Genomic DNA, 21,358 nt, shown 5'->3' on the forward strand with positions numbered 1-21,358 from the left:
AATGTGCCTACGTTCTGTATTTTAATTTAAAAAAACCTACCTGTTAGCAACAGTTTGTCTAAAATTGTGAGCCATCTGTTCGTTACTATTACTTCGCCCTCTACCACAAGGCGAAAAAAGTGGTCCAGCTAAAACATTCATATTTCTTTACGTACTACATGAATATGTAATAAAAATGGGCGTACCTATTTAAAAAAACGCAGTTGATATCCGTTTGACCTATGGCAGCGCCATCTAGCGGGCCAACCATCTGGTTTCCCCTTCAAGCTAGACAAGTTTCGTTCTTTGTAGTTTTTTCGTTTGGCGCTTATTTCGTGAGATATTTGGCCCACTCACGATCAAAGGACCACCCTGTATATCGAGGTTTCGTCTTTTATAAGTTATATTGGACAACGTGATGAGTTCTCTGACGCTCCCAAATAAGTTTTAACATTTGTAGCTACCGAGGTATGTCAGTGACGGTTCTTTTTTTATTTTAAATAAACTTCATGCTTTTCTGTGACGTTAGAAACTGCCTTCGAGGAGGACTCTAATGACAAACTTCGTGGAAATTGATCAAACAATAACAAGAAAGCGATGCCACAAACCATTTCTGAAGCCTGATACCGTCTGGTAGGAGACGGTGATGTTAATGTTATTTATTAAAAAATAATTCTTTAAATATAAACGAGTTTGAATGCCTAGACAGCAACTGTTCTCTCACAATTAAAGTACGACAACTAGTTTCAGTTGTTATCCGCAACCATCTTCAGATGTGTAGCACATGGAGGAAACGTAGTCTAATAAAATTATGTAGCATCAAGCAGAATACAAGAGCACTGTACAAATCTGAGCAGAAATAATGCGAAGCCAATTTTAAAATTAGAAGGGAACATTTGACAAATCCATTCAACTGCGTAGTACAAAATATGTTAATGGGTACATGATAATACACCGTTCAAAACGCGAAAATGCGGTGAATAAGCAGTGGAAATGCATCATTAGCTTTAGTCATGGAATAACATGCATTCGTAAATACCAAAACAATAACAGTATGTAGTTAAAAACATGACAGTGAGCAAGAAAGGTTGTAGACCTGTCAAAAGAATTGTATACCAGAACCGCAACAAGCTTAACTCCACATTCAAATGAATTTTATAGTTACAAGGATTACAATGACATGAAATAAAATTACAAGACTGAAATCTGTATTACGTCTTTGACTGGCAACATGCCGTTTGTAGGAGGCAAATCCTTTGTAACTGGCATTAATTCAAGAATAATAACAGGGGAAAAGAGTTGAAAACTACAAAACAGGAAAGCTACCTTGTATAGCTTACTGATAAGGTGCCATATGTAAAAGACGGATCATACGTGAGAGTCAAGTACAGCGTAGACCTAAAAGTATGCATAATACACCATAATCTCTCAGGATTACGGTAATGTAGGAAAATGTACAGTTGCATTACTAAACGTTGGGTCAAAAACTGATTACTTGCAATAGCTTAGCAGGTATTATCGCGAGAACAGTATATGCAACGGTCCCAAAAATCGTCAGCTGTTCCGTAGCTGTAAACATACAAGCCAAATGTTTGTTGCAATTGTATAAAGCTACGTAATCAACAGCCATAAAATGAGAGGGGAATACTATACCTTGGCTTACACAAGAATGACCCTAGATTGCCTTTAAAGTAGACATCTTTATAAAATGTGTACAAGTTGAAGGATAATAGAAAAACGCCGCACACTCAAAAGCATGACAAGATGCGTCAAATCCAAGTGAATTATGCAAGGACTCCAACCGAAGCAGCCAACACGGGCTATAGGTGGCGAGAAAGCGCTTGCATTTACAAACATTGACGTAAGCTTACCGTATAGTGCTGCAAAGGATATTTCCATATACTTCCGTGAATACGCGAAATGACGGTATGTTATTCATATTTTTAGCGCTAAGCAGTACTTTGATACTTTTATAATTTGATTCTCACATACGATCTCTTTCACATATGGCAGGTTGCGAGTTAGCTACACGAGTATAAGGCCCCTTATCTGTTTGGTAGTTTTCAACTTCATTCCCCTGTTATTTTTATTGTTGTTGTTGTGGTCTTTAGTCCAGAGATTGCTTTGATGCAGCTCTCCATGCTACGCTATCCTGTGCAAGCTTCTTCATCTCCCAGAACCTAATGCGTCTTCTGAATCTGTTTAGTGTATTCTTCTCTTGGTATCCCTATCCGATTTTTACCCTCCACGCTACCCTGCAATACTAAATTGGTGATCCCTTGATGCATCAGAATATGTCCTACCAAGCGATCTCTTCCTCTGGTCACTTTATACCACAAATTTCTCTTCTCCCCAATTCTGTTGAACACCTCCTCATTAGTTATGTGATCTACCCATCTAAACTTCAGCATTCTTCTGTAGCACCACATTCCGAAAGCTTCTATTCTCTTCTTGTCTAAATTATTTATCGTCCACGTTTCACTTCCATACATGGCTACACTCCATACAAATATTTTCAGAAACGACTTCCTGACACTTAAATCTATATTCGATGTTAAAAAATTTCTCTTCTTCAGAAACACTTCCCTTGCCATTGCCAGTCTAAATTTTATATCCTCTCTGCTTCGAACATCATGAGTTATTTTGCTCCCTAGATAGCAAAACTCATTTACTACTTTAAGCGTCTCATTTCCTGATCTAATTCCTTGAGCATCATCCGATTTAATTCGACTGCATTCCATTATTATCGTTATTCTTTTGTTGATGTTCGTGTTATATCTTCCTTTCAGGCACTGTCCATTCCGTCCAGCCCCTTTTCCAGGTCCTTTGTTGTCTCAGACAGAATTACAATGTCATCGGCGAACCTCAAAGTTTTATTTCTTCTCCATCAGATTTTAATTCCTACTCCGAATTTTTCTTTTGTTTTCTTTACTGCGTGCTCAATATACAGATTGAATAACATCGGGGATGGCTACAGTGCTGTCTCACTCCCTTCGCAACCACTGCTTCCCTTTCATTCCCCTCTACTCTTATAACTGCCATCTGGTTTCTGTACAAATTGTAAATAGCCTTTCGCTCCCTTTATTTTACCCCTGCCACCTTCAGAATTTGAAAGAGAGTATTCCAGTCAACATTGTCAAAAGCGTTCTCTATAAATGATAGAAACGTAGGTTTGCCTTTCCTTAATCTGTTCTACGGAATCCAAACTGATCTTCCCCGACGTCGGCTTCTAGCAGTTTTTCCATTCGTCTGTAAGGAATTCGTGTTAGTATTTTGCAGCCGTGTCTTATTAAACTGATAGTTCGGTAATTTTCACATCTGTCAGCAACTGCTTTCTCTGAGACTGGAATTATTACATTATTCTTGAAGTCTGAGGGTATTTCGCCTGTCTCATCCATCTTGCTCACCAGATGGTAGAGTTTTGTCAGGGTTGGCTCTCCCAAGGCTATCACTAGTTCTAATGGAATGTTGTCTACTCCCGGAGCCTTGTTTCGACTTAGGTCTTTCAGTGCTCTGTCTTACTCTTCACGCAGTATCATATCTCCCATTTCATCTTCATCTACATCCTCTTCCATTTCCATAATATTGTCCTCAAGAACACCGTCCTTGTACAGACCCTCTATATACTCCTTCCACCTTTCTGCTTTCCCTTCTTTGCTTAGAACTGGGTTTCCACCTGAGCTCTTGATATTCATGCAAGTGGTTCTCTTTTCTCCAAAGGTCTCTTTAATTTTCCTGTAGGCAGTATCTATCTTAACCCTAATGATATATAGGCCTCTTTGAGACGTTTGTATTCCTTTTTGCCTGCTTCATTTACTGCATTTTTGTATTTTCTCGTTTCATCAATTAAATTCAACATCTCTTCTGTTACCCAAGGATTTCTACTCGCCCTCGTCTCTTTACCTCCTCTGCAGCTTTCACTGTTTCATCTCTCAAAGCTACCCATTCTTCTTTTACTGTATTTATTTCCCCCATTATTGTCAATCGTTCCCTAATGCTCTCACAGTAACTCTCTACCATCTATGGTTCTTTCAATTTATCCAGGTCCCATCTCCATTAATTGCCACCTTTTTGCAGTTTCTTCAGTTTTAATCTACAGTTCATAACCAATAGATTATGGTCAGAGTTCACATCTGCCTATGTAAATGTTTTACAATTTAAAACATGGTTCCTAAATCTCTGTGTAACCATTATATAATCTATCTGACACCTTCCAGTATCTCCAGGCTTCTTTCGTGTATACAACCTTCTTTCATGATTCTTGAACCAAGTGTTAGCTATCATTAAGTTATGCTTTGTGCAAAATTCAAGCAGGTGGCTTCCTCTTCCATTCCTTACCCCCATTCCATATTCACCTACTAAGTTTCCTTCTCTTCCTTTTCCTACTCTCGAATTCCAGTCACCCATGACCATTAAACTTTTGTCTCCCTTCACTATCTGAATAATTTCTTTTATCTCATCATATATTTCATCAATCTCTTCGTCATCTGCGGACCTAGTTGGCATATAAACTTGTGCTACTGTGGTAGGCGTGGGCTTCGTATGTATCTTGGCCACAGTAATGCGTTCACTATGCTGTTTGTAGTAGCTTACCCGCATTCCTATTTTTTTATTCATTACTGAACCTACTACTGCATTACCCCTATTTGATTTTGTATTTATAACCCTGTATTCACCTGACCAGGCGTCTTCTTCCCCCTGCCACACAACTTCACTAATTCCCACTGTATCTAACTTTAACCTTTCCTTTTAAGGCCAGATCAGTCAATCATCCAGACTGTTGCCTCTGCAACTACTGAAAAGGCTGCTGCCCCCTGCCCCTCTTCAGGAACCACACGTTTGACTGGCCCCTCGACATATACACCTCCGTTGTGGTTGCACCTACGATACGGCTATCTGTATCGCTGAGGCACGCAAGCCTCCCCGCCAACGGCAAGGTCCATGGTTCATGGCGGGCGGTTATTTTTTATACTTTTGAAATTAATTAGACTGAGGCACAATCTTTTTGAAGTTTATTCTAGTGTTAATACAAATTAAGTAGGATTTGCACCCTACGAACGTCATGTTGCCTGTTAAAGGACGTAATACAGATTTGTTCCTTCTAATTTTAAATTTTTGCCATTGTTACCTTTGTAATTTTAAAATTCATTTCGATGTGGTGTTAAAGTTTTTGAGATTTCTGGTGTACAATTCTTTCAACAGGTCTACAACCTGGCTTTCTCACTGTGATGTTTTGAACTACGTACTGTTATTGTTTTGGTATTTACGAATGCATGTTACTGCATGACTGCATCTAATGATGAATTCCAATGTTTATTCACCCAATTTTCACACTTTAAACGGTATATTACATTTCAAAGATTAACATATTTGTACTACACTGTTAAATGGAATTGTCAAATAATCACTTTTAGTTTTAGAGTCGGCTCCGTACTATTTTTGATCAGCTTTTGTGCAGCGGTTTTGCATTGTACTTGATTTTACATAATTTTCTTAGGCTATGTTTCCTTCATGTGTTACAGAACTCAATATGGATGCAGATAGGATCCGAAACTAGTTATCTTACTTTAATTGTGATAGGAACGTGGCGGTCTCGGCGTTAAAAGTATTTTATTTAAAAAATTGTTAATAATTGTCGCTATGTCGTCACGAGAAGAGGTTCAACAAGTGACCGCGGGCAAAACGGATAAAGAGTATAGTAGGAACCATGAAAAGGGCTGCGGTCTTCACTGATGAATCTTCCGACAAAAATACATCAACAAGTTTCAGTACGACGTTAGTCTTACCCGCTCCATGTGCAGTATACAGAAGCAACAAAGGTGTGATGCATCCTAACAATGTAAATACTATGGTAACTGATGGAAGAATAGGCTAACAAGACTTACCCTCGCGCAGTGTGACCATGTAGTAGGACTCGATGCTCGGCTTGCTGCGACCCATCTTGTTCACGGCGAAGACGCGGAAACTGTACACGGTGAATGGCAGCAGGTTGATAATTTGCTGATAAGTACGGTTGTCGCGAGTCATAATGCCGTGACGGGAGTCCCAGTGTCCTTTCTCGCCCACGCTGCAACAACAACACAAGATACACGTAAGCAAAGACGCAAAACGGCAACCTGAAAAGAATGCAACCTGCAGTTTAAGTACGTTTCTGGGTTCTGGTCTACACTTAAGTGACTAAAGTCTTGGTATAGCGATATGCACTTACATAGATGGCCGAAGTATTGCTTACACGAGGTATAAAAGGGCAATGCATTGGCGAAACTGTTATTCGTACTCGGTGATTCATGTAAACAGGTTTCCGACGTGATCACTGCCGCACGAAAGGAATTAACAGACTTTTTACGTGGAATTGTAGTTGGAGTTAGACGTATGGGACATTCAATTTCAGAAATCGCCAGGTACTTCAATAATCTGAGGTCCTCTGTGTCAAGAGTTTGCCGAGAATATCAAATGAGGCATTTCCCTTTCACCACGGACACGCAGTGGCCGATGCCCTTCACTTAACGACCGAGAGCAGCGGCGTTTGAATAGAGTGGTCATTGGTAACAGACGGGCAACACTGCTTGAAATTACTCCAGAAATCTGTGTGAGACGTACGACGACGATGAGAGTAGCTTTGCTAACAGCACGGCATCGCCTGCAGCGCCTCTCCAGGACTCGTGACCATATCGGTTGGAAAACTACTGTAAGACCTAGGCCTGGTCAGATGAGTCCCGATTTCAGTTTGTAAGACCTGATGGTACGATTCGAGTGTTGCGCGGACCCCACGAAACCATGGACCTACGTTGTAACAACACACTTTGCAATCTGGTGGTTGTTCCGTAATGGCGTGGGCGATATTTACATGGAATGGGCTTTGTCTTCTGGTCCAACTGAACCTATTATTGACTGGAAATGGTTGTGTTCGTCTACTTGGAGGGCATTAACAGCTATTAATGAACTTCTTGTTCCCAAGCAACGATGGAGGTTTTATTGATGACAATGTGCCATGTTACTGGGCCAAAACTGTTCGCGATTGGTTTGAAGAACATACTGGAAAATTCAAACGAACGATTTCGCCATACAGATCACCCGTCATGAATCCCATCGCACATTTGTGGGAAATTATGGAGAGGTCAGTTCTTGCGCAAAATACTGTACCGGCAACACTTTGGCATTTAAGGACTGCTATTAAGGCAGCATGGCTCAATACTTCTGCAGAGGACTTCCAACGAGTTGTTGAGTCCATGCCATGCCAATTTGTTACACTACGGCCGGAAAAATGAGCCCTGATACGATGGTAGGAGGTACCCACACACTTTTGTCACATCACTGTAAGTCCAGCATACAGCTCTCTGAAAATTCAAAGTATTCATTATTTTGGTTGAAACACGGCAGGTTTATGTTATTAGGTAACCTGTTGACCATTAAAATATAAACAACAGAAGGGACAGAAAATAACGAAATTTTACTTATTGGGCGTACTAGTGTAGTAGGGAGAAAACATGATTAAATTTTCAGGTGATGTAGGGGCATACAGGGCGACAAGTAAAAGGATGTATTAAGGGTGTGTTATCTGTGGCAGCAAAAACAGCCGTAACCGGGCGGGGCTCGAGCCGTAGAAATACAGTGCTTCAGTCTCATGCCAGAGTTAATCAGCCATACAGTTGGCGAGTGACACGTCAGCCTCTCGGCAACCGGTGACCAGAAGTTCTCATTTAGTGAGAGATCTGGATAGCCTGCTGTTGTCTTACTGAAAGGTAACGTCACGGAGATATCAAAAATGGAGCAGAGTAGCTGGCCTTAGCACGTCAGAAATGTAATACTTTCTCTCCAAATTGCCGGCTGTATGAACAAAGGTAATGGTGCTCTGTACCCAATAGGATCCCAAACATCAGTCTAGTCACTGGGCCCCTATAACGATCACAAGTATATTCTGACAACGTCGCTCACCTCGGAGCCTCAATGAAATGATACGACTGTCGTAATTCCGAACGAAGAACCGGAACACTTCTGAAAAGACGACGTGCTGCCACCCCTATGTACAATGATGCTGCCGGGCCGCTCCATTGACGTGTGAATACTTCTATCTCTACAAACAAGCCCACTTCTTGACTCCAGGTACGTGACGTGGCTGCAATGAGTCTGCGCGGCCTATTCGACAGTATGTTTGTCGTCTGGTGCAATAGTCGCGTGGGGTAGTTGAGCTCCCGTAAGCCATGAGTATGGCACTTAACATCTGAGGTCATCAGTCCCATAGAACTTAGAACTACTTAAACCTAACTAACCTAAGGACATCACACATATCCATGCCCGAGGCAGGATTCGAACCTGCAACCGTAGCGGTCGCGCGGTTCCAGACTGTAGCGCCTAGAACCGCACGGCCACTTTGGCCGGCGGCGTGAGTATGGCTCTCCTGAAGTTTCGATATTCATGTGACAGTCCTGGGATCCCGACGAACTTGAACAGCATTATCGCGGAACAACGAACCATTTCTCGATAGGCCACAATCCTGAGGTTGTCGAATTCTGACCTGTACTAGTACTGGTAGACTTTTCTCCTTCTTGTACGAAGAATAATGTTATCTTCTCAAGAGAAACTAATACTGGAACGTGATTTCTGAATGAGAAACTCCTTGCGTAATCTTCCTTTACACAGCGAATACAAATGGCGAAATGCTATTCCTTTCTATATACACTTTTAAGGGAAAGAAAGAGAACAGGTATCACGAAGGAACAATCCAAATAGGACGAAAGTCGGTAGATGTGATGTACAATTGCAGAAAGATTGAATGATTTATTCAAGACAAAGAGCTTTACAAAGTAAGAAAGTCAATTTCGTGCCTCTGCATGCCTTCCTCTTAGGCTAACAGTTATTCGGTTTGTTATTGACTGATAAAGCTGTTGCTCCAAACGCTGCCAACTGTGGAGAGATCCGGCACCTTGATGGTCAAGGTAGGGTTTGACAAGCACGAAGATAACTAGAAGAAACTTTCGTCGTGGGCGGTCTGGCATTATCTTGCTGAAATGTAAGCCCAGAATGGCTTGCCAAAACGGGGCGTTGCATATCGTCAAAGCATGCATGTCGTCAACGCATCACTGTGCTGTAAGGAGGCGCGTATGACAACCAAAGAAGTCGTGCTATGGAAAAAAAATGGGGCCTCGCTCAATCACTCCCGGTTATCGGGCCGTAAGGCATGTGATAGGGTGGTATCCCACCGCTGTCGGAGGTGCCTCCAGACACGTCTTGGGGCTGGAAACTCATTGAGTGGAGTATAATTGTCTTCAGTGATGAGACTCAAAGACCAGCAAAGATGTGTATGGAGACGCGTCAGTTGGACAGCATTTGGCACGATATCACTCAAGAGGACACCCAACAACTCTATTACTGAATGTCATACAGAATAACTGGCCAATAGTGGACCAATGCGTTACTGACTTACTCAATTTATGAAGGTCTTTCTGTACAATAAATTATCCAATTTTTCTGAAATTGAATCGTTTGTTTGTCTGACATGTACATCACATTCACCGATTTCCGACCCTTTCGGATAATTCATTCATGGTCTGTCACATTTTTGTCTTAGAGTGTATAAACGTATACTACACGTCATACCATTTCGACATTTGTTGCATGCTGCCTTCACGATACTGCAATAAACACATAAATTCCCAACGTGGGGTAACGCCTGTACACTAACCATTACGCTAACGCGTTCGCTGACTGATTTTTAATATTAACAACACTGACAACTTCCAACATACGTTGCGCAATCAACTGATGCTTAATGTCACGCCATGCCGACAGTTCGGAGTTGCAATTGTTCCGACGTGAAAAACAACCCAGCACTCTCCATTTTGCTCGTTTATCGCCGTAAGGCTACTGAAAGCGGAAAAGTGCGCAGTGCTGTGGACATTTACGTCAGACAGCTGTTTGAAAAGCCGAATCCGCGAATGAACATGAACCTTTCATACACAGCAGCAGCGAGAATAAAATATACAGTAAATCACAAAGGTCACAACTAGAGTAATGGTTGCGAAGAGCGATGTTCAGACCATGTCAGGCTCTTTAGGTTTTAATTTCCTGAAACTTTCCTTTCTTAATCAAGACAAATATTGTGGTCGTTATGGCTCCAGCCTATTTTCTTCTACATTGTAATCCAATCAGAGCACTTGCTTTATCTTTGATGACTTCAGCATCAAAACAGTGTTAAACTGTTTATGTTATGTCTTTTCCCTTAAGTGAATTAAAGAAACTAGAGAAAACATAAGTCACAATAATTCTGTAACCTATTGCGATAATTCTCTCAGAAAGATGGCTTAAGATCAGTGGTCGTAAAAACATCCTAACCTATAGGGACCGAAGAGGAGTGTCACGTCTTGTCTACATCTACATCTACATTCACATCTACATCTATAATCTGCAAACCACCGTGAGGGGAGTGGTAGGGCGTACGTTCCATTTTACCATTTACTGGTATTAGGTTTCTCCCCATTGCGTTCATGTATCCAGCTCGGTAAGAATGCTTCTTTGAATGCCTCGGGGCGTTAATTTTATTCTCACGGTCCCTATTGATCATTACGAAGGGGTTGTAATATATTCCTAGAGTCGTCGTTAAATCCGCTTCTTGAAACTTTATTAACAGTCTTTCACGGGATAGTTTACGTCTACCTTCAAGAGAATTCCAGTTTAATCCCTTCAGTACCTATGTAACAATCTCCCATGGATTAAATAAGCCAGAAAAAATTCGTGCTGCCCTCCACTGTATACATTCAATACCCGCTGTTATTCCTGTATGGTGCAGATCCCACGCACTGGAGCAATATTCTAGATCCGGTCGCACGAGCGATTTGTAAGCAATCTCCTTTGGAGACTTATTGCAGTTTCTCAGTGTTCTACCGATAATTCTAAGTCTACCACCTGCTTTACCCACAACTGAGACCATGTGGTCATTCCATTTCATATTCCTACAAAGTGTTACGCCCAGGTATTTATATGAGTTGACCAGTCCAACGGTGAATAACTGATATTATATTATTAGGGCACTACGGTTTTTCGTTTTGCGAAGTGCACAATTCTTCATTTCTCAACACAGGCAATGCGATCGATTTCAAATCCGGAAAGAAGTGCTGCTGTCAACGAATGGAGATCCAGGTCACAAGTTTACTGGCGAAAACTGCGATGGGAACTGCTTGTAATGGGAGTTTAGTAACGAGTTCCTCGCAAAAAGCCTATGGTCGTAGTGGCGCTAAAAGTTGCACGTACACTACTGGCCATTAAAATATCTACACCACGAAGATGACGTGCTACAGACGCGAATTTTAACCGACAGGAAGAAGATGCTGGGATATGCAAATGATTAGCTTTTCAAAGCATTCACACAAGGTTGGCGCCGGTGGCGACACCTACGACGTGCTGACATGACGAAAGTTTCCAACCGATTTCTCATACACAAACAGCAGTTGACCGGCGTTGCCTGGTGAAACGTTGTTGTGGCGCCACGTGTAAGAAGGAGAAATGCGTACCATCACGTTTCCGACTTTGATAAAGGTCGGATTGTAGCCTATCGCGATTGCGGTTTATCTTATCGCGTCATTGCTGCTCGCGTTGGTCGAGATCCAACGATTGTTAGCAGAATATGGAATCGGTTAGTTCAGGAGGATAATACGGAACGCCGTGCTGGATCGCAACGGCCTCGTATCTCTGGCAGTCGAGATGACAGTCATCTTATCCGCATGGCTGTAACACATTGTGCAGCCACGTCTCGATCCCTGAGTCAACAGATGGGGACGTTTGCAAGACAACAACCACGTGCACGAACAGTTCGACGACGTTTGCAGCAGAATGGACTATCAGCTCGGAGACCACGGCTGCGGCCACTCTTGACGCCGCGTCACAGACAGGAGCGCCTGCGATGCTGTGTTCGACGACGAAACTGGGTGCACGAATGGCAAAACGTCATTCTTTCGTATGAATGATGGCCGCATCCGTGTTTGACGACACTGGGAGCGTGTATTCGTTATCGCCATATTGCCGTATCACCCGGCGTAATGGTATGGGGTGCCATTGGTTATACGTCTCGACCACCTCTTGTTCTCATTGACGGCACTTTGAACAGTGGATGTTACATTGCAGATGTGTCACGACCCGTGGCTCTACCCTTCATTCGATCCCTGCGAAACCCTAAATTTCAGCAGGATAATGCACGACCGCATGTTGCAGGTCCTTTACGGGCCTTTCTGGATACCGAAAGTGTTCGACTGCTGCCCTGGCCAACACATTCTCCAGATCTCTCACCAACTGAAAACGTCTGGTCAATGGTGGTCGAGCAACTGGCTCGTCACAATACGCCAGTCACTACTCTTGATGAACCGTGGTATCGTGTTGAAGCTGCATGGGCAGCTGTACCTGTGCACACCATCCGAGCTGTTTGACTCAATGCCCAGGCGCATCAAGGCCGTTGCTACGGCTAGAGGTGGTTGTTCTGCGTACCGATTTGTCAGGATCTATGCACCCAAATTGCGTGAAAATGTAATCACATGTCAGTTCTAGTATAATATATGTGTCCAATGAATACCCGTTTATCATCTGCATTTCTTCTTTATGTCCAGTAGTGTACTTAATGCGTCAAACGATACAGCAAAAGGACAGTAGGTGACTTGAGGTGTGTTGTTTGGCCCAGCGACTCGCTCTTTTGCCTCTTTCTAAATGATACAAGACGTCGGGTGCACCGACCGCTCAATGAGGTTGTCTATAACAATAGTGCCCAAAAGTTGTCCTTTCTTCTGCATCTTCATAATGCGTATAATGTGGAAAAACTCGTCTTCCAAGATGACAACGGACCCGCTCACACAGAAGCAGAAATACATTACTGGTTAGACAAACACTCCTGCACATTAACTCTCTCCGACCGGCCAGATAGATCTCCCGCTCTTCTTACCATATAAGATGTCTGGAACTCTTTGGAAAGTAGCAATCACAGTCCCCAAAATATGGTAGCTCTACGCGATCTGTTCATCAATCAGAAGCTTCAGATGGATACAGTACATCCGAAGAACATAGTGACTCACTTTGTCAGCGGAATGAGGTTATGATGAAGACTAGAGGCGGTTTTACGGGACTTAAGCGTCATGTCTGCTGGGAGTGACAATTTGTTTGCGGTGTGCTTGTTTTGCAACAGCCATTTATACCTCGGTAGTTCCTTAATATCCGGAAGGAGCAGTGGAAGGTAAGAGAGTGTAGCTGGCTTGTGTGGACACGTGGCGTGGCCAGAGGCGCACGCGGAGGCCGGCCGCAACATCCCAAGTCAGGCGCCAGGTGGCCCAGCGGGCCTTTAATCACTGCGCCAAGTTTGTGCCCGCGGTTGCGGCCATGTAATTAGCGGCGGTTGTCCTGGAATTTAGCACCACAATCACTACAGCCGCGCCGCCGTCATGAAGAATGTGCCTCGCTACTTTCAGCAAAACAATCGAGACGCCCACCACAGTGTGGTAACGCCGCTCGTGCTGTAACATAGCACAACGGCTTCGCACGTCTGAAATGATGTAAAGCCTCTCGAAGTGTATCTATTCACTTTAAAAAAAATTCTCTCGCTACAGTATCCTTCTTTCTTGTCTTGCCACCATAATGGTAATTCAGCAGCTTCACTTTAAAAAAGCTAAAGTAAAGTGTAGATGTGTTATCGGATTTGAAACACTGTATTCTCGAAACTCTTAGCACATTCGAGATGATACTTGATGATAAGATCAACATCAAACTTCCTGGCAGATTAAAACTGTGTGCCGTTCTGAGACTCGAACTCGGGAAGTACAGGTCCCGAGTTCGAGTCTCGGCCCGGCACACAGTTTTAATCTGCCCGGAAGTTTCATATCAGCGCACACTCCGCTGTAGAGTGAAAATTTCGTTCTACTAACAAGGGAACCTCCCCATCGCACCCCCCTCAGATTTAATTATAAGTTGGCACAGTGGATAGGCCTTGAAAAACTGAACACAGATCAATCGAGAAAACAGGAAGAAGTTGTGTGGAACTATGAAAAATTAAGCAAAATATACAAACTGAGTAGTCTATGCGCAAGATAAGGAACATCAAGTACAATGCAAGCATAGGAGCGCCGTGCTCCCGTGGTTAGCGTGAGCAGCTGCTGAACGAGAGATCCTTGGTTCAAGTCTTCCCTCGACCGGTTAGCCGGCACGGCAGCTCATCGTGTTCGGTCAGAGGGTTACGTGAACTCTGTAATAAAAAAAACTGAGTTAATCGATCAACAACGAACTTAAACGGATGTCTTACGACGTCTGCCCCGAACAGATGCAACGAACAAAAGCGAGCAAAATGAGATTTAACAAAAAGAAGCGAAAAGGTTAATTTTTTATTTTCAGTTTATGTCACAAACCCTTATGTTTTCATCACTTTTTTTGGGAGTGATTATCACATCCACAAGAAAACCGGGCAAGGTAGAAGAATCTTTTTACCCATTCGCCAAGTGTACAAGTTAGGTGGGTCGACAACATATTCCTGCCATGTGAGGCACATGCCGTCACCAGTGTCGTATAGAATATATCAGACGTGTTTTCCTGTGGAGGAATCGGTTGACCTTTGACCTTGCGATCAAATGTTTTCGGTTCCCATTGAAGAGTCACGTCCTTTCGTCTACTAATCTCACGGTTTTGCGGTGCGGTCGCAAAGCACAGACACTTAACGTATTACAGTGAACAGAGACGTCAATGAACGAACGGACAGATGATAACTTTACGAAAATAAAGAAAGTAAACTTATCACTCGAGGGAAGACTTGAACAAAGGACCTCTCGTTCCGCAGCTGCACACGCTAACTACGGGACCACGGCGCTCCTATTCTTACGTTATCTTTGATGTTGCCTATCTTGCGCATGGACTACTCAGTTTGTATATTTTGCTTATTTTTGCATAGTTCCACATAACTTCTTCCTGTTTTCTCGATTGATCTGTGTTCAGTTTTTCAAGACCTATCCACTGTGCCAACTTATAACTAAATCTGAGGGGGGTGCGATGGGGAGGTTCCCTTGAAAGATCAATATCGTTGCAAATTACACTGAAGAGCCAAAGAAACTGGTACACCTGTCTAATGTCACGTAGAGCCCCCGCGAGCACGCAGAAGTGCCGCAACAGGACGTGGCATGGACTCGACTAATGTCTGAAGTGATGCTGGAGAGAACTGACACCATCAAGGCTGCAGGGCTGTACATAAATCCGTAAGAGATATGTTCAATAATGTTCATGTATGTGGAGTTTGGCGGCCGGCGGAAGTGTTTAAAATCAGAAGAGTGTTCCCGGAGGCATTCTGTAGCAATTCTGGACGTGTGGGGTGTCGCATTGTCCTGCTGGAATTGCCCAGGTCCGTCGGAATGCACAGTCGACATGAGTGGATGCAGGTGAAATGAAATGGTCGTACGGCATTGTTGGCCGGGAGACCCTATGCGGGGTGTTCGGCCGCCGAAATTGCAAGTCCTTTTTAGCTGACGCCACTTCGGTGACTTGCTAGTCAATTATGATGAAATGATAATGAGAGACACACAACACCCAGTCATCTCGAGGCAGAGATAATCCCTGAACCAGCCGGGAATTGAACCCGGAACCCCATGAGGAGGAAGCGAGGACGCTACCGCAAGACCACGAGCTGCGGACAGGAGATGCAGGTGATCACGCAAGATGCTTAACCACGAGTCACCTGTCAGAGTCGTGTCTAGGGGTATCATGGACCCCATATCACTTCAACTGCACACGCTCAACACCATTACAGAGCCTCCACCACCTTGAGCAGTCCCCTGCTAACATGCAGGGTCCATGGATTGACGTGGTTGTCTCCATACCCCATCTTTTCGATACAATTTCAAACGAGACTCGTCCGAACAGGCAACATATATCCAGTCATCAACAGACCAATATCGGTGCTGACGGGCCCAGGCGAGGAATAGAGCTTTGTGTTGTGCAGTCATTAAGGGTACACAAGTGGGCCATCGGTTTCGAAAGTCCATATCGATAATGTTCCGTTGAATGGTCTGCACACTGACACTTGTTGATGGCCAGCACTGAAATCTGTAGCAGCTTGCGGAAGGGTTGATATCTGTCATGTTGAACGATGCTCTTCATTCGTCGTTGGTCCCGTTCCGGCGGCAGCGATGTCGGAGAGTGATGTTTTACTGGATTCCTGATGTTCACGGTACACTCGTGAAATGGTCGTGCGAGAATATACCCACTTCAACGCTACAACGGAAATGCTGTGTCCCATCGCTCGTGCGCTGACTATACACCACATTCAGACTCACTTAAATCAGGATAACTTGCCGTTGTAGCATCAGTAACGGATCTAACCACTGCCCCAGACTCTTGTTGCCTTATACAGCTGTTGACGTCCGCAGCGCCACATTCTGCCTGTTTACGTATCTCAGTGCATGAAAGAGAATTACAACAGTGGCAGTCTCGAAAGGAGACAGAAAGAAAGGGAGAGAGAGAGAGAGAGAGAGAGAGAGAGAGAGAGAGAGAGAGAGAGAGAGGGAGACAGTCGCTTGGGGAGGGAAAGTGAGTGATAAATACGAAAAAAGTAAAGAATATTAGTGTTTAACGTTCCCATGTAATCAAGATCATTACAGACGGAGCACAAGCTCGAATTGTTTCAAGAATGGAAAAGAAAATTTGCAGTGCCTTTTGAAAGGGTCTATCCCGACAGTTGCCTGGAGCACGCGGAAAGCTGGATGGCCGCTTCTCGGTTTAAAACTCGGTCCTCCCAAATGCGAGTCCAATCAGCTAACCACCTCGCTCAGTGGGTGACACACGAATAGACATCCACATCTACACTAGAGGGTGTTTCAGGAGAAATGGTTATTGTTCACGGATGTGATAGGAATGTTCATTTGAAGAATAAAACGTTCATATGGACATACGCACTATTACGAAATGTTTCCAAGATAGAACACATTGTTATTTATGGTACCGACACAGAACGCTCACACACAACTATTTTGAATCGTACACAGCAAACAGAATGAAAAATTTTAAGCTAAATAATTGAAACAATGTTATTAACACAGAAAATTTTAGTGACGGGGGAGAAATCACTAAAGGCGTCCTACGTGGTTCAGTTTTCGGCCCACAGGTATTATTTTGGTAGAAAGACAGCCCAAGTAAAAAGGTTGAAAGCAACAAGACAGCATGGTCTAGAAAAAAACGTCAAGGAGATTGTGTTAGTAAGACCTACATGTGTATGTCACTAGCCCAGTAAAAATGGACGTTAAATGTGATCTATTTCGGAAACCATTCGGAAAATGACAGTGGGATATCTGGACGTTATGGCTTCAAATATGCGTTCCTGTCATATCGCTGATGTTCGACCATTCGTCCTGGGACAACATGTGTACTTCATAAGCATCTACAGTGTGCATGGCAGACAGCAGGTAATACCAATACGTGAGACTTTCTTTGCTTCTTCTTTCACGCAAAGAGCGGGGGAGAAATGACTTTCTATGTATGTGCTATAATCTTTCATATCTTATTCTCACTTAAGATGGAACAAGAACAGAATTGAAATCTTCAGATCATCTTACATACCACTGATATCGCCACTGTGCGGACTGTACTGACCACTTAAGAAAACAACAAAACGTACTTCAAATCCGTCAATGTCTTCTGGCACCCCCACTTTGGTCAATACAGACTAGATCAGTACACTAGAATGTACTACTAGCGCCTTTTATTTTACACATACTCCGCCCTTTCCCAGAACCCTCCCAAAACATCTCTCTTCCACTCATTTTCCCTATTTCTGATTTCACTCGTTCATGCCATTCCGCAACGATTCAAGTTGCTACCAGATAGTTAAACAATGTTAGCTGCTCAAAAAGACAAAAGCGAACTTGTTTTTCTGTGGGTTTAATTATCATTTAACTGTCCTCTAACGAGACCGCTATGCATTCCATGAGTCGTATTTGCTGTCTTCGTTGTTCCTAACTTTTATGATGATCGCCCTGCGAAAATACATTTCTGTACACAGTAGCAAGGCCACCGAACAGTTTGTGACTCCTAATGAAACCATTTAATAAAACTTGTATGACTATGGGGAGTTTTATCGGTCTTGCTCTGTGCTACCTGCTGATTATTTCATGTTCCGAACAGGTACAACACCTGCCTAAAAATCTAGAGCTTACTTTAAAGTACGCATAGATTCTGACCTCAGCTTGATGGTGACGGACTTGCAAGTAAGGTTGAGAAGAGTGAGAGGAAGAAAACCAAGAGATAAATTTGAGTTACAGGGACTAAAGAAAGAAGGTAAGGATTCTGAGTTTGAAAATACATTTTTGTCAAAATGGGATAGAGGTCCCAATGAAGAGAGTGCAAACGAGAAATGGAAGAGGATAAGACTAAACCTTGAGGAATCTGCAGAGTAGGGATGAGAAAGATTGTAGGAATAAGGTAAGAAAGGCAATTCTGGGTATGATGGAAGAAAGAAGAAAATGTAAGACAGTAGGAACTGACGAAGGAAAAATCATATCCCGAAAGCTGAATAATGAATTAAGGAGAGAAACGGAACACGCAAGCAAAACATTGACGAAAGAGAGATGTAAAGAAATAGAGAAACTAGAAAAGGAAGGAAAATATGAAATGATGCATAGATTAGCCCTTGACCTAGCCTTTGACGCAGAGGTAAGAGGGACAAGTATGTGAATAGAAATAAGTGGTGGTTCTATGGTTGAAAAACCAGTAATGTTGGGAAAGTGGCAAGAATACGTAGAATCGCTATATGACGATAACAAAAAGCCAAAAGGTATTGAATTATAGAAGAAGACAAAGAATGCAAGAAGTAGAAGTATCCTTGAGAGAGATGAATAATAAAGCAACTAGAACTGACGGATTACCAGCAGAGTTGTTTAAGAGCCTTGGGAGTAGTGGCGTGAAAAAGTTAACATATCTATGCAATAAGATATATGCCGGCCGCGGTGGTCTCGCGGTTCTAGGCGCTCAGTCCGGAGCCGCGCGACTGCTACGGTCGCAGGTTGGAATCCTGCCTCGGGCATGGATGTGTGTGATGTCCTTAGGTTAGTTAGGTTTAAGTAGTTCTAAGTTCTAGGGGACCGATGACCACAGATGTTAAGTCCCATAGTGCTCAGAGCAATTTGAAGCCAATAAGATATATGAAAATGGGAATGGCCGCATTACTTTATCTCAGTAGTAATGATAACGATTGTGTAAAGAAGGACTGACAAGAAATGTGAGGTTTTTAGAGCTATAAGATTTATTTCTCATGCAGCAAGGGTATTATTAAGGGTGGTGCCGCGCGTGATAGCCACGTGGTATGAGGCGCCTTGCCACGGTTCGCGCGGCTCTCCCTGTCGGAGGTTCGAGTCCTCCCTCGGATATGGGTTTGTGTGTTGTCCTTAGCGTAAGTTAGTTTAATTTTGCTTAAGTAGTGTATAAGCCTAGGGACCGATGACCTCAGCAGTTCGATCCCACAGGAACTTACTACCAAAAATTAAGGGTGGCAAATGGAAGACTTCACGGAAGACTGGAAAAAAGGGTAGAGCAACAGTACGGAGGGAAACGTACAAGAGATGAAATTACACTGCTGTGAATTATAGGTAGGAGATACAGTGAAAGAGAAGTTTATACGTTTTCATTGACTTGGAGAAAGCCTTCGATAGAGTACAGTGTAATAAATTAATGAATATTCTAAAGAGTAATGGTGTCGATTGGAGAGATAGAAGGCTGACTAAAAATCCATAGCCGCAACAGAAAATAGAAGTACAGATTGGGAATGAGATGACAGAGAAAAGCACAATTGGAAGGGGAGTGAGGCAACACTGTTGTCACTCCCTAATACTGGTTAACGTGTCTTTGGAACATGTTATTAATAATGGTTAAAACAAAGTAGAGTAGTGCAAACAGATGGTAGGAGGATGGAAAGTATTCGATTTGCTGATAATATGGTGTTATTGGCAGAGAGCGAAAGAACTATAACTGGAATGTTAAAGCACTTAAATAATTTGGGATGAGAATTAATAAGAGAAGGACAAAATGTATGGGGATAAAAGCAAGAAAATTAAGAACAACTATGAAGCTAGGGCAGGAAGACGTAGAGCAAGTTAGTGCTTTCGAATATCTGGGAAGCATTATTACGGACGACAAGAGATGTCATAATGAGGTGAAAACAAGTATAGCAAATGCCAAGGAGGCATTTAATAAGAAGAGGAGACTTCTATGTGGCTACATGGACAGGGGGCCTGAGTAGGAGACTGGCGAAAGTTTCATATGGAGCGTGGCTTTATACGGAGCAGAAACTTGTACACTAAGGAAAGAGAAAGAAAGAAAAACAGAAGCAATTGCGATGTGGATTTGGAGGAGGCAGGAAGGGATAAAATGGGTAGATAAAGTGAGAAATGAGGCGTTGAGAAGAGTGGATGAAGAAAGAGAAATTTTAAAGGTAATCAGGAAGAGGAAATTGGCTTGCCCGCTGGATGAGACTTTTTGCTAATGGATGCTATGGAAGGAACGGTGAATGGAAGATGAAGAAGAAGAAGAAGAGGAGGACGAGGAGGAGAAGGACGCAGAAGATACTAGATTCTGGATAGTATAAGGGTAGGAAACAATTATGAGGTAACGAAGAGGATAGAAAATGACGGGACTGCATGGAGAGTGACATGTGAAGATCTGCGCTGAGGCAGGATACAGATTAAGATATGCTGCCTTTTAAAAGATACAAATAGTGGCTGGTGCTTAAGACATTGTACCAGATTAATACAAAAAAGTACCACTCTATTTGCCGAAAGACGCCAGAAGCAATTTTTAAAATACCGTTCATCATCACTTTCTGAAATAAAATCAGAATGTTTCCGGCCTGTTGCCGACAGACACTTCTCGTGCAGTAAGCAACCTGGATTTGCGACTAGCTACATTCAGTTAATTTAGCTGTTCCTCGTATAGTTTCTTTTGTTTCGTAGTAGTTTATTTCTGAAACGAGTGCTAGGAGGAAATTGGATTTCACACTCTCTTTCAAGGCTGTCTGGAATTACATTATGGGCACCGGCCGCCGTTATTTCATCCATTGTCATTTGTGTGCGCTCTCAAACTGACCTTGCCTCACCCATAGAGTTTATTTACAAAATCGTGAAGCGTTTATTGCTGCTCACATACTCTTTCTGTAGCAGTGTTGCTTGGAAATACTAGACAGATTTATGGAGCAGGCTATCAGCATCTTGGAACACATAAACCTCTTTCAGTAAAATCTGTTCCCATCTGGACGTAATCCGCCGTTATATAAAGCTGAGGAGTGGATTTCCGAACGTAATTCTTCATCGATTCTCTGTAACAGCACCGAGTTCGAGAACGCCGTGCATTTAAAAATTGAGTGGTCGTACTCTCTTCTTCAGCTCTA

At 42.9% G+C, this 21,358-nt stretch overlaps 1 protein-coding gene across 1 annotated transcript in view; it reads right to left on the minus strand.

Annotated features, from left to right (window-relative positions):
- LOC126298288 (contactin-4-like) overlaps nt 1–21,358 on the minus strand; it is a 2,176,233-nt gene that overhangs the window by 379,679 nt on the left and 1,775,196 nt on the right. The window contains exon 4 of the mRNA XM_049989586.1: nt 5,865–6,046. Coding sequence (XP_049845543.1) covers nt 5,865–6,046 — 182 coding nt within the window. The remainder of the gene's footprint in view (nt 1–5,864; nt 6,047–21,358) is intronic.

This window comes from Schistocerca gregaria, chromosome X, assembly GCF_023897955.1.
Source record: "Schistocerca gregaria isolate iqSchGreg1 chromosome X, iqSchGreg1.2, whole genome shotgun sequence".
In the NCBI taxonomy this organism is placed as follows: domain Eukaryota; kingdom Metazoa; phylum Arthropoda; class Insecta; order Orthoptera; family Acrididae; genus Schistocerca; species Schistocerca gregaria.